Raw genomic sequence first — 12,359 nt, forward strand, 5'->3', positions numbered from 1 at the left:
TCCAATCCAATCCAATCCAATCCAATCCAATCCAATCCAATTAAATTAAATTAAATTAAATTAAATTAAATTAAATTAAATTAAATTAAATTAAATTAAATTAAATTAAATTAAATTAAAACAAATTGAATTAGATTAAATAAAATAAAATAAAATAAAATAAAATAAAATAAAATAAAATTAAATTAAATTAAATTAAATTAAATTAAATTAAAACCAAATAAAATTAAATTAAATTAAATGTGGGCGGGAAAATAATAAATTCTGGTTATAAAGTCGAGGTTAAAATCTGACTTTTACATAGAAACAAAAAAAAAAGAAAAAGACAAAAATCAGCTGCAGGAGCACAAAATATTGTGTAGTTTCAACTTTGAATCCAGTTAAAACGTTGTGGTCTTACCCAGTGCGAGCAAAATTGGCCCAGTATGACATCATAGTTCGACAAACTCGTTCATCCTCTCCAGTGACGTTTCCTTAAAGCAAACAGTTCAGGTCAGGATCGATGAATCAGGGTTAATTTCTGTCCAGAACAGTTCATACCTCCTTACCAAACGTTTGTGTGACCACAGGAAACAAATTACAAGACTTCCCAATGAAGTCTATGGGAAATTGTGTTTCTCATAACTAACATTCCTCTAACAAACATGTGCAGGGTACCACTGTGTGTGTATATGGTGCATATATACCTGTGATTGTGATTTGTTCATTCCAGAAACATCCACCAAAGACAAAGCAGACATCATCTGCGTGATCCGCCTTCACAAAGCTGGGTCTTTTGTCTTTGTACAAGTCTGCGCTGTACACAAACTCGTACAGGTAAACCGGAACGGCCGCGTCTACAGTCGAAGAGAAGATCACAGAGTTCACAGGCGGTTTATTATATTTATTTTCATTTCCACAGCAACAAAATCAAAATATTGTGCAGAAATTGTTTTAAATGGGAAATGAAAGGGAACAGAATAAAGAAAAATTCTTCAAATACATTTAAACCGTTACATACGAACAAAAACGTTAAAAAAAGATAAAAAAGATTCTGTATCTAGACATACATTTCAGAAACAGCCTTTAGTTTTCTTTGTTGTTTACATCACCTTATTTGTTTAGAAGGACACTAACTTTGGTAATTTTGTTTCTTTTTCCTGAGTTTCTAAGTCTTAAGCTGGAGTTAAACTACATGGTTCATTGTTGTTATTTTGAAGCAATTCTTTTTTAACCAGTTTTTTAAGGTGATTAATATCGTCTCATGTTTTAACTCCTTGAATTGAAACACATCTTTCCTTTGTTTTTACTCTAAAGTTTGGCAAAGAGAAAATCTTGCATCATTTAAGCTATAAGTACTTATTTTTTAAAATCTTCTTTTTTATATTATTTTATTTATATATATATATATATCATGTTTTGTGGCAGACTGTTCTAAAGTGCTTTAAACATTAATTTCAAAATACAAAAAACTAAAGAATCTAAAGCTAAAGAAAAAAATGAAGCTTTAAATTTCAATATATATATATATTTAAATTTCAATATTTTTAATTTACTGAATGATGCATTGGATGGATCTCTGTAGTTGCTCCCAGAGATAATAATAATTATTATTATTATTTGTAGAATAAAAAGTGGACTTAAGTATCTTTTACATGTGTTTCCCTGAATTTTAATACAGTAATTTAGATATAGAGCGAAAAAGGAGTTAATCAGTAGATGCAATGCTTTGTTATGCAGAGCTGACTTAACTTTATATATAATAGACATTGTTTTTGCTATTTTTACTTTAATATTATTGATGATCCTCTCTCAGTAACAGAAGGAGCCTCTTTGACCTCTGACCTGTGTGATATCCGGCCACTTTGATGACCGACAGGGTCATCAGCAGGTCTCCTATGACTTCAGTGAAGGCGTCTCTGATCTGCTCTGGAGTTTGAGCATCTTTCAGGTATTCGTCTGCGATCAGGACGTTGGCTGAAGGGACCTTGAGAAGAAACAGAAGTTAACGCCTCAATTAGTTAGAAAAACTGGGACAAACATTTACAAAATTTCACTACAGAAGCACGAGAACGGATTCTCAACCTACATTTGAAGGAAAATATTTCTCCTTTATCATTAGGATTTTAACATATGAAAGTTATATGACAGTTTGAGGTATAACGTCAAAGACCCAGACAGGAACGACCCAAGAAAAACTTTCAAACGTGAAGACAAAGCTAGAAACAGGTATTCTGACAGAAAAAAAACAGTGAAAATACAGTGAAGGCTCTTTAAATACAAACAATAATCAACAATAGAGTGGACATCTGCTCACTCCTCCTTCCCAAACGAAAGCTTTAGTCACCCTTACAGGATTGACCTGGGTTATCTGGGCCTGTGTAGGGTCGTGGTTGTTTAAATACAAATACTTCATGAATATATCATAAAGTATATTGATTATCCAGATGGGGAGTTGGAAAAATAAAAAATCTGTTGTTGCATCTCACCTCCTTCAACCTTGTTTACCCCTACGTGTTGTATTAGTGTTTGCTATGACCTGTTGCTCGCAGCATACCCATAGGAAAAAAATGTGCACACACATTTTCTCTCATCAGGCTCTCCAAGCGGTCTTGATATTTCGCGTGGACCACTAAGTGTTTCTGTTAAGTATGTCCTTATTTTTGCCTGTAGATCTCCCTGTAAGGGCAATTAAGACTGAAGAATAAACTGGGCGGAGCCACAGCAGTCTGCAGAAAGGCCAAAGACCAGGAACTCCATACGTTTTGGTCTTTACTGTGTCCAAAAAAACTTGAGCTTATCTTCACAACTCTACGGGCTACATGGGGGGTTCAGTGTCTTGTTCAAGGACACTTTGACAAACTGGACAGACACTGAATCTGGGATCTTTTAATCACAGATCAACCGCTCTACCTCTACACCGTGGTTCCCCTAAGTTTGATCCTCTTACGGAGTAAAACCTGCACTAGATCAGATTTAAATCAACAGTTAAAGGGGAGGAGCAACAAATTATGAAAAATTGGCTCTGATTTATCATTGAAACTCAAATGTGGATGTAAAAGTAAGAAAAAAGTTCTTCCACTTGAGCTCACCCCTGGATTGAACAGGTTTATCACAGCCAGCACAGACTCCCTGCTCATGCCTTTCTCCCACCCGGGGGGTCCAAAACTCTGCGAGCACAAGACAGGCAAAAATATATAAACTTTAAAAGACAGCGACTGAGAAAATTACGTGGATGGTGATTTGTGACATGACCCGTGTTGGTGTGAACTTTCAGAGTGACCTGAGGCAGGATCCATCCGAACTCATGGTTGGTGATTCCCATCATCACCGGAACCTTCAGCACCTCCTTCCTGCTGAGCAGCGTCTCTGCTGTGCCGTGGAGGAAGTCATTGTCTACAACAGCTCCCAGAAATATTTTCATCTAAAGAAAGGACACTTTTCTTTCACAGAGCAGCTAATCAGAGGAAAACAGAGCTGTTGGTGGTCAAAGACTGCCATCTAGTGGTCAAAGGGACAGCCAAAAAACACTTTTTTCAGGTGCGAGTCTCAGATAAACTGCAGATAAAGCTTAAACACAGCATTTTAACCATTCCCAAATGAAAAAATATGAACATTTGTTAAGAACCGTCTGCTTCAGATTTGGTCTATTTGCCTTTTTGGTTGCAGCAACGAGCTCATCCTGGGTTTTTCCTCTGATGCACCGGACCAGTTCTTCTGTGTTGGAGTCGCTGCAACCAGTGATGTTGGCAATGACCTGAAGAACCAGCACAAAGGTGAGAAAAGAAAACACAACATTTTCTTTTGTTTGGTTTTTAGGGGTGTAACAATTCAATTTAAGGATTCAATTCACATCATAGTTTGTGGTTGTCAATCTGACTCATAGTCGAAATATGCTCATTTCCAATTCAATGAACTAAAATCGATCCAGGACATCTTTAGCCAAAACTTCAACCAGTGAGTCTCAATCCAAATGGTATTTTCCCAGATCAAGTTTTGATTTATCTCAAGCAATTTTTTGGTAGATTCAATTAACAACTTGCCTCACTCACACAGATCAATCTGGTTGGATTATCAGAAAATAAATCAATTCACTGGTCAATCGTTACACCCCTAGAAGTTTTCCCTTGAACTTTTCTGCACCCTGGCGTGGCTCAGAGGGTTGTCGGTGGTGTAAGTCCCAAGTGTTGCTACTCCACTTTGAAATATGGCTCTCTGGAAGAGTCCGTCTGCATGAGGAGACAACGTCTGTGAAAACACAGAAAGAGACAGTTCAGACAATATTATCTGTTATTTAAAACATTTAGTTTGCGACAACACAATTGCACTATATAATATATAATTTTCATGCATGCATTAATACTGTTTTTAGGATGTGGTTTTGCTGATTACATACTATAACATAAACTACCGTATTTTACAGGGTAAAAGTCGCACTGGAGTATAAGTCTCAAAAGCACAAAATATCTAATCAACAATCCAATTCTCTTCTATGTTTGTTTTGGACGACACTTTTTCTGTCGCTGTCTGTATACTTATACTCAGAAGCAGCACCCTCTAGTGGTTGTTAGATGAAACAACCACTAAAGGACAACAAGTGTTTCCTGGGAAAATAACAAATACATGAGCCTATTGATGTCTTGAAAAAAAAGAACACAAATAAGTCACTCCTGAGTATAAGTCGCACCCCTGGTTAAACTGGAAAAAACTGCGACTTATACTCCGGAAAATTATGGTATATCTTGGCCCAAAAAAAATCACAAATTTAAAGCAGGTTAGAGTTATTTACAAATTATGAACAATTGGTAGCTGGTTGATCATGGTGTTTTCTTCCTAATGGTTCTGAGTGGACTTTACCAGAATAGATGCACTGATTCCTCCCGCCGATTCACCAGCTAGTGTGACGAGTTGCGGATCTCCTCCGAAGACTTCAATGTTTTCCTTCACCCACCTCAGAGCTGCCAGCTGATCCAGCAGACCCCAGTTTCCTCTGGCGTGCTCGTCTCCAGTGCTGAGGGACGAGAAGAAAGCAGTACGTTCACTTCAGGGTCTCTGAAGAGGATCTGGTTCAAGCCTGAAGGAGGAACGAGGACTTACCTGAAGAAGCCCAGAATACCGAGGCGATACTGGATGACGACAACCACCATGTTTTCGTAAGCAGCCAATGGAGAGCCGTCAAACTGAGAAGCAGCCCCCATGGTCAGACCTCCCCCATGGATCCACACCATCACCTGATGACACAAAGACAGGTGTTCACATGAGTCATGACAGCCCTCATCCATCCACCCATCCATCCAGCCAGCCATCCATCCACCCATCCATCCATCCATCCATCCATCCATCCATCCATCCATCCAGCCATTTTCTTGAACTGCTATATCCTTTACAATAATATATTCAAGAACTGTTAAAAATGAACAGTGTGAGGATCTACTGTCTACTGTTTTTAAGGATATTTTGGAGTTTAGTTAATATTTTAGCATTATGCTAGTTGTTTTGGCTTATTTAGTCTTTTTCAAATTTTTTAGGCAAATTTGGAGTTTAGCTAATATTTTAGCATTATGCTAGCTGTTTTGACAAAATTAGACATGTTTCAAGTTTTTTAGGCTAACTCAGAGTTAAGCTAATATTTTAGCATTATGCTAGCTGTTTTGGCAAAATAAGACATTTTTTAGGATAGTCTGGAATTTAGCTAATATTTTAGCATTATGCTAGCTGTTTTGACAAAATTAGACATGTTTCAAGTTTTTTAGGCTAATTCAGAGTTAAGCTAATATTTTAGCATTGTGCTAGCTGTTTTGGCAAAATTTTACTTTTTTATTTTTTTTTAATTTATTTTACAGGTCAGCTAACAGCATTCACACAAGCATTATTTCAGGTAATGCTTTATATCTAGTTTGTTATCGTGAGTCTCTCAACAAAGGTAAACTGAGAACTGAGGTGAAGCTGCTGGAGATCTAGGAGAAAACATTAACCCGAAGGATCAGGTGACCAGAGTGTGGGAGATGGTGAGTGGGCGGGTGGGGCGTCAGATTGCATTTGACTCACTGGCAGTTTGTCTCCTTTTGTTGCCTCAGCTGGAGTGTACACATTCAGATACAGACAGTCCTCTGAAATCTCTGTAGGGGTAGAGGTCATGGACATGGTCTGAGAAACGAGGACGACCAGTTGTGGATCTTGGATGCACCTGAAGCCGACACAATTGCAGAGAAAATACCGCTTCATTTCCAAACGTAAATGCTGTTGTGTTCGGGGTCCTGGGGTCTTACATGGCCGGCTGGTGTGTGCAGTCCTTCTCGCCCTCCCAGGGCTCCGCGCTCTGAGGAGCCGCCAGCCGGAGAGGTCCTACGGGGGGGCGGGCGTATGGGACTCCGAGGTACTGTTTCACCCTCCTGTCTGTGCCTCTCACCGTGGCAAACTCTCCCCTGATTTGGCCATTCTTCAGAGTCACCGCAGGGTCACTGCTCTCTGCACAGAACACAGGAGAGGGCTTTGTGTGTTTTTCTGCTGTCACAGTTCACGTCTGTTTAACATTCCCTCTGTGTGTTTGTGCTTTACAGTGGAACAGATGGTGTTTTGGTGCAGAAGAAAACAAGATGTCCTGAAAGATGAACTTGTTTTAGAATATCTTGGCATACACACTTTTACTCACACACTTCTGTCAGGTAACAACGCAGATGAGAAGTCTCAATCTCCTACAAAACTATGCCCTGCTTAAAAGCATCACAAGTGAACAAGTGGGGCTACAATTTACGATTTGGTGCTGTGCGGTGTCCTAACTATTTCCTTAAGTTCAGATGAAATGAATCAAAATGGATCTAATAAGATTAAAAAATAAATATGAGACAAATGCTGATGTCAGCATGCTGTGTTAGCATCAGCTACAACAAAGAAATAGCAGTTGCAACCAATGGATTTGATAGAACCAAATAGAAAGATTTTCTGTAAAATCATATTATGTTTACATATGTTAAAATGTCTTTAAATGTCTGATGTTATGTCACACCACTTTATTTTATTATTTTAAGGTATTTGTGTGATTTTAAGATGCAAAAGTAGTCTGCAGTTTCAGTTTTTTCCATTTACTTTATAAAGTAAAGGATGAAGCATAAACAGATCAAAATAAAGTACTGTTAGGTAATCTGGCATTTTGGGGAGCCAGTGAGTACTTCCTGCCAGTTCTCATTAATAGTTAAACATCCACTGTGTAATAATTGTGTTTTTTTTAGCTTATCCTTGTGGCATTTTTCTGATGATGTAGGACACATTTAAAGAAAGTCATGCTTAAAATTGCCTTTCTGCCTTTCCCAAAACTCAAAGATGAATTTCTATTGAACTACTGCCGCTCTGCAGAAACTGCTCATCACACTGTACAGTTTATGTCCATATATTTATATACTGCTTATGTACATATGCATATGTAAATCTGGTTATTTAAATGCTCGCTTTTGTGCACATCCATAATGTACATATATGCTCATAGTCTTATATGGCACAGTTCATTGTATATATTTTTCTACATATTTTTTATACTTTATATCGTATTTTATATTATGTTCTGTATTTTTTATGCCAATTTCTTGCACTGAAACAGTTGCTGCAATTTCATTGTCCTTGTGATAATGACAATAAAGGTCTATCTATCTATCTATCTATCTATCTATCTATCTATCTATCTATCTATCTATCTATCTATCTATCTATCTATCTATCTATCTATGTCGTAGAAAATGATATAGGATTTTGAATTTTGGCTTAAAAAAAAGAAAAAAAATCAAAATTAAAAAAACACTGGAAATGCTTTAACAATAGACCAAAACATAAATGGAGCGGGACTTTGGTGGTTTAAACTGGAGACACAGCAGAGAAATGAAGCATTCAGAAAAAAAGGAAAAAAACCACAAAACAAACACACAGACACACAAAAATCATAAAGTTGGAAATATACAGTACATATAAGATAAGCTTTTTTAAGATTTACGAGTGTTTTAATCATAAAGGCTGATTGATTGTTGGAGACAGGAACAATGTGTCGCTGGATTAGGATGGATCCTGGCCATTTGCGGTTTAAGATGTGAACAGTGAGACTTTGAACTTTGCTGTGAGCCAAAAATACCAGAGGAGGAAAATGAGATCTCTCCTGGTAGCACCTGTCAGGACTCAGACTTTAGAGCTGTGAACAAACTCAGAAACTGTTTTGAACTTATGTCTGTAACATAATTACAGACATCTAGCTTTTTCAATCCATCTCAAAAAACCTACTTGAATCAATGTGGATTTCAAATAACTCTTTATCAATTTGATGCATTTTTTTATTGAGCATAAATTTAACAAGGTTTCTATGCAAAAGTTTATAAATACAACCTAAATTCCGTGTTTTAGATCGAAAAGAACTTTTCAAAACTGCAAATTAACTAAAACACTCTAAAAAGTCAGAGTAACATCCCAGCATCCTTCTAAAGAAACCAGATCTCAGAAGATTTCTGTGAGGATTCAAGATTTTCTTGTTTTGAGTCTCTTGGATGTTTTGTTTGTTTTTGCTCTAAATGTGTAGAAATTAAAATATTGAGGCAATAATTAGTTTATTTATTTCCTGCTTTTAATCCTCTAATGTACAAATATAACTGAAGTTCAAAAAACTTCTAAAAAAAAATCCATCAGGTATCTCCTCCAAACAGACGAGACCAAAGTCAAGAGGATTGAATCTTCAACAGCCGGGCTCGGTGGTGAGAGAATGATAATGTGGGCAGCTATTGATTTGATCATGAGACTCTTTTCCTGTAGGACAAAAACATCAACACTGCAAAAACAGGAAGTTGAGTTAAGATAAACAAGCTAGTTTTCTGTCATTTAAAGTGAAGCCAGAAAGTTTAGCAGAATATGAGGTGTATTGATGGATTATTAGGATCCTCTTGCTGATACAAACCAAGACTTAGCTGGTAAAAGCTTTAATATTGTTGGAATTTGAAAACTAAAAGGACAAAATCTATTTCACATAGAGAAGTAGTTACTAAACCTCTAAATAAAATAAAAAAAAGAATTTTGCTTAATATCTTGCTATTTTTTGTAAATGTTGCTTAGTTTTGGGATCCCAAGAGGTTCTTCTAAGATTAGAATTGGATGTCGACATAATAAATTTAGGAAATAAAATGTTTCTAACAAGATTGGGAAATGTAATTGCTAATTGAGACAGTTTTTCAGGCTTTAAGAGCATCCAGCCTTTATGATAGGGTGTGTGGTAGGTCCACTACCACTCACGACCCGTGCACATCCCTAAAACTGACGTTTGGTTGATCAGAAGAAAGGTTTCCGTACCTGCTGCCAGCAGCACCTCCACCGTCAGCGCCAGCAGCAAGTGACCAAACAGCAGCGCCGCTTTCATGCTGACCACGCTCCAAAGACAGACTGAGAGAATCACAGGGAGCTTTCAGAGAAACCGCTCTTTATCCGTCCTCCTCCAGACCGCCAGCCTCCCTCTGGTACCGCCCCCTTCATTCAAACAAAACACAAGTGCATGTAACCTCTCACCATCTGAACATCCAACAGGCTGAGTACATGACGGTCAATGATTCCGACTCCACTGATTGAATCTAGCGGCAGGACTCTGACCCTGACCTTTGAGATCTTCAGCTTCACACAAACACGTTCTGTCAGACTCTCAGGAGCACCGGCGATGTTTTTGGGTCTCATGCAGAAGAGCTTGTCTGCAAGAAAATCCCCAAAATTAATCTACATTTACACAAAACTTGCTTTTAATGCATTAAAAAATGATAAAAGTGAAACTCTTCCCTTTGTTGAAGTTGCTATGCCAACGAGAAGAAGAAAGCGGTACAGAAAACCTCCAGGAAGAAACTGGTTGACCTGAAATGCCCTGGATGCTTAAAGACATTTACAAACCTTTAGAGTAGGGGTGTCAAACTCCAAAACACACCTTAGGTCGCGGGGGCGAACAGGATAAACATTTATTGATCACTCTAAGACAAAAGTTTTGAAACTTTTAAACCGTAAATTTTAACGTAATTATGAACTAGATATATACCATTACCTGGGATAATGCTAGTGAGAATGATGTAAGCTGAATTTGGCCGCTGAAGATGGTAGTGCTCATAGCTGAAGATGCTGAAATAGATATCTGAAATCACTGAAGCTGATAGCTGATAGCTGAAAACGCTGAAGCCAAATTAGCCTAAAAAAAGCTTTAAAAGAAAGGCCTAAATCTGCCAAAACAGCTAGCTATGTAGCTGAAAAAATAACTGAACTTTAAAATATCCTAAAAAACTGAAAAGGCTTAAATTAGCCAAAATTTAAGTGAAAATTTTAGTCTAACTCCAAAAGACCCTAAAAAAATCTTAAAAAGAAACACTTAAATTAGTCAAAACAGCTAGCATGTAGCTGAAATATTAATAAAACTTAGTAAATACCAAAATAGTCCATAAAGCTAGCAGAATGCCAAGTTCTAAAACTTTAAAACCATAACTTTTTATCATAATTATAAATAATAAAAAGGTAGGAATATTATTTCAGAATAAATCAACTTAAACCTTAAATAATTTTTAATATTTTACTCTCCATAAAAATATATTTTGTCAAAATTATACAAGTTAGAAATGAGCGTAAGATAACATCGGGCCATTAATAACAATAAAATAAAATGATCTGGAGGGCCATATCCGGCCCCCGGGCCTTGACTTTGACACGTCCTTTATTCTGACAGACTCACTTTTAATCTACAAACATGGGGCACGTCTATAGAGAATATAGTCTCCTTAGATTTGTGCGTGTGTAAGTCTTGATTTGTAACCCATACAATACATTTTGTGTGTACTTGCAATTGTATGTTTACATGTATAAAAATTACAAAAAATATAAGTTACACACGCACAACTTAAAATGACAGCAGCTTAAAACTAACAACACTTACAAATCTTTAAAAAGTACGCATGAAAAACAGCAATTACGCACAAATCTGATGTGAGACTCTTCCCGTCTCCAAGATTTGTGTGTAACGATGTGTTTAGATGCTGCTAGAATGCTGGGTCATCAGTTTTCTTATCAGCTGCTTTGAACCTAAATTGTGAATAATATCTGTCGAAAACTTGACATTTTTAAACTTTCTTAATCAGATATGCCAGATAATTCATTAAAAAAGTCTAAATATGTGTTTTTAAAACGGGGGATCTGCTAAGTCTGGATGAGCAGCAGCTGTTCCTCATCAATTATCAGCTCTGAGGATCAGATAAAAGCAGCTCCTGAAGACTGGAGGTTGTGTCACAGCTTCCTGAGCTTTGGGTTGGGTGTTCAGGGTGATCTGTGCAAGGAAAATGAGGTGAGGGTGTATTCAGGTTTAAATGTTATCTTAAAATTAATTATGTGCTTTTGGTTGGTTTATGAGGTTAATCTTCATTAAAAGACTAATGTGTCTGCAGGTTTCTGTGGATTTCTTTTCTGCTCTTTGGATGTGTCTCCTGTGTTCCTCAAGGAGGTAAGATGACAACACTAAAGGACAGGAAGTGACATCAGCAGGTGACTCTTGATGCTTGCCCTTAACTGTTTTAGGAAGTGGTGGTGGAGGATATCCTCCCTTCCCTGGACAATATCAAGCTGAGCCGGTCTATGAAAGACCTTCTGGACAGTCTCCTGGTTATAGTGGCTTTCCAGGATATTTCACTAGTGGAACCAACACTGCTGGAGGTAACTCTCTATTTATGGTTGACTCTACTCTTGGGTCAAAACTAACAAACCTGCTTCATTTCCTTCAGGCAGTGGAAGTCCTCCATGGTACACTGGTTCATATCCTGATCAAGAACCAGCCAAGCCAACTTACCAGAGACCTGCACAGTCCAGTGGTCAAGGCAGCTACAGCGGTGGTGACAGCAGCTACTCTGGTTCTGGATCTCAACAGTCTGGTTCCCAGGGTGCTCAGTCTGGAGCTCCAGGCGGCCAGTACCAGGTTGAACAGGAGAGCTGGAGCTCATCCGACGACAATGATGAGGAGCCCGAGTTCACTCCAGTGAGCGACGAGGATCAAGTGTACGCTTTCAAGTCTCGTTCTCGCTACAACCAGAAACGGCTGCTGTTCAGCCAGTTCCGCTACACTCCAACAGAACCCCGTGTTCCTCAAGAACCAGTGTTCCCATATCCCAGCAAGTCATCTCATCAGGGCAAAGGTTCAGTCAAAGGAAGCCGCTAAAGATGCATGAGTAAATAAAAGACTTAAAGGTCTCTGCTTGTGAATAGTTCTTAACATATATGGTGGTTGTAGAGCTAAATGCAAGAATCTATTAAACCCTGAAGGTTTTGGTCTGAACATCTGGATCTATGTTTAGGAAAAAAAAGGAAATGGTTGTTTTTGAAATGAACTTGAAAAACTGAGGCTTTAA

At 37.7% G+C, this 12,359-nt stretch overlaps 2 protein-coding genes across 2 annotated transcripts in view; one reads left to right on the top strand and one right to left on the bottom strand.

The window, feature by feature from the left end:
* Positions 1-9,504, bottom strand: part of ces3 (carboxylesterase 3) — a 10,167-nt gene extending 663 nt beyond the window's left edge. The window contains exons 1-12 of the mRNA XM_024282451.1: positions 9,295-9,504; positions 6,249-6,447; positions 6,028-6,166; positions 5,077-5,210; positions 4,837-4,990; positions 4,123-4,227; positions 3,635-3,736; positions 3,263-3,403; positions 3,072-3,149; positions 1,825-1,966; positions 687-836; positions 401-473 (exon numbers count right to left, since the gene is read on the bottom strand). Of these exons, the coding sequence (XP_024138219.1) occupies positions 401-473; positions 687-836; positions 1,825-1,966; positions 3,072-3,149; positions 3,263-3,403; positions 3,635-3,736; positions 4,123-4,227; positions 4,837-4,990; positions 5,077-5,210; positions 6,028-6,166; positions 6,249-6,447; positions 9,295-9,361 (1,484 nt within the window). The 5' untranslated portion in view covers positions 9,362-9,504. The remainder of the gene's footprint in view (positions 1-400; positions 474-686; positions 837-1,824; positions 1,967-3,071; positions 3,150-3,262; positions 3,404-3,634; positions 3,737-4,122; positions 4,228-4,836; positions 4,991-5,076; positions 5,211-6,027; positions 6,167-6,248; positions 6,448-9,294) is intronic.
* Positions 9,505-11,157: 1,653 nt separating this feature from the next.
* Positions 11,158-12,201, top strand: LOC112151900 (FHA domain-containing protein FhaA-like). The gene is made up of 4 exons (XM_024281024.2): positions 11,158-11,305; positions 11,406-11,461; positions 11,536-11,670; positions 11,739-12,201. Exons 1-4 carry the CDS (start codon positions 11,301-11,303, stop codon positions 12,167-12,169), a joined length of 627 nt encoding a protein of 208 aa, XP_024136792.1. The 5' UTR covers positions 11,158-11,300; the 3' UTR covers positions 12,170-12,201.
* The last annotated feature ends 158 nt before the right edge of the window (positions 12,202-12,359 follow it).

This window comes from Oryzias melastigma, linkage group LG6, assembly GCF_002922805.2.
Source record: "Oryzias melastigma strain HK-1 linkage group LG6, ASM292280v2, whole genome shotgun sequence".
Taxonomy (NCBI): domain Eukaryota; kingdom Metazoa; phylum Chordata; class Actinopteri; order Beloniformes; family Adrianichthyidae; genus Oryzias; species Oryzias melastigma.

What these genes read in the sequence shown, in the direction of transcription:
- LOC112151900 (XM_024281024.2), top strand. An exon ending in CTCCTGTGTTCCTCAAGGAG is followed by an intron (nt 11,462 to 11,535) that starts GTAAGATGACAA and finishes TAACTGTTTTAG; the next exon opens with GAAGTGGTGGTGGAGGATAT. An exon ending in TGGAACCAACACTGCTGGAG is followed by an intron (nt 11,671 to 11,738) that starts GTAACTCTCTAT and finishes CATTTCCTTCAG; the next exon opens with GCAGTGGAAGTCCTCCATGG.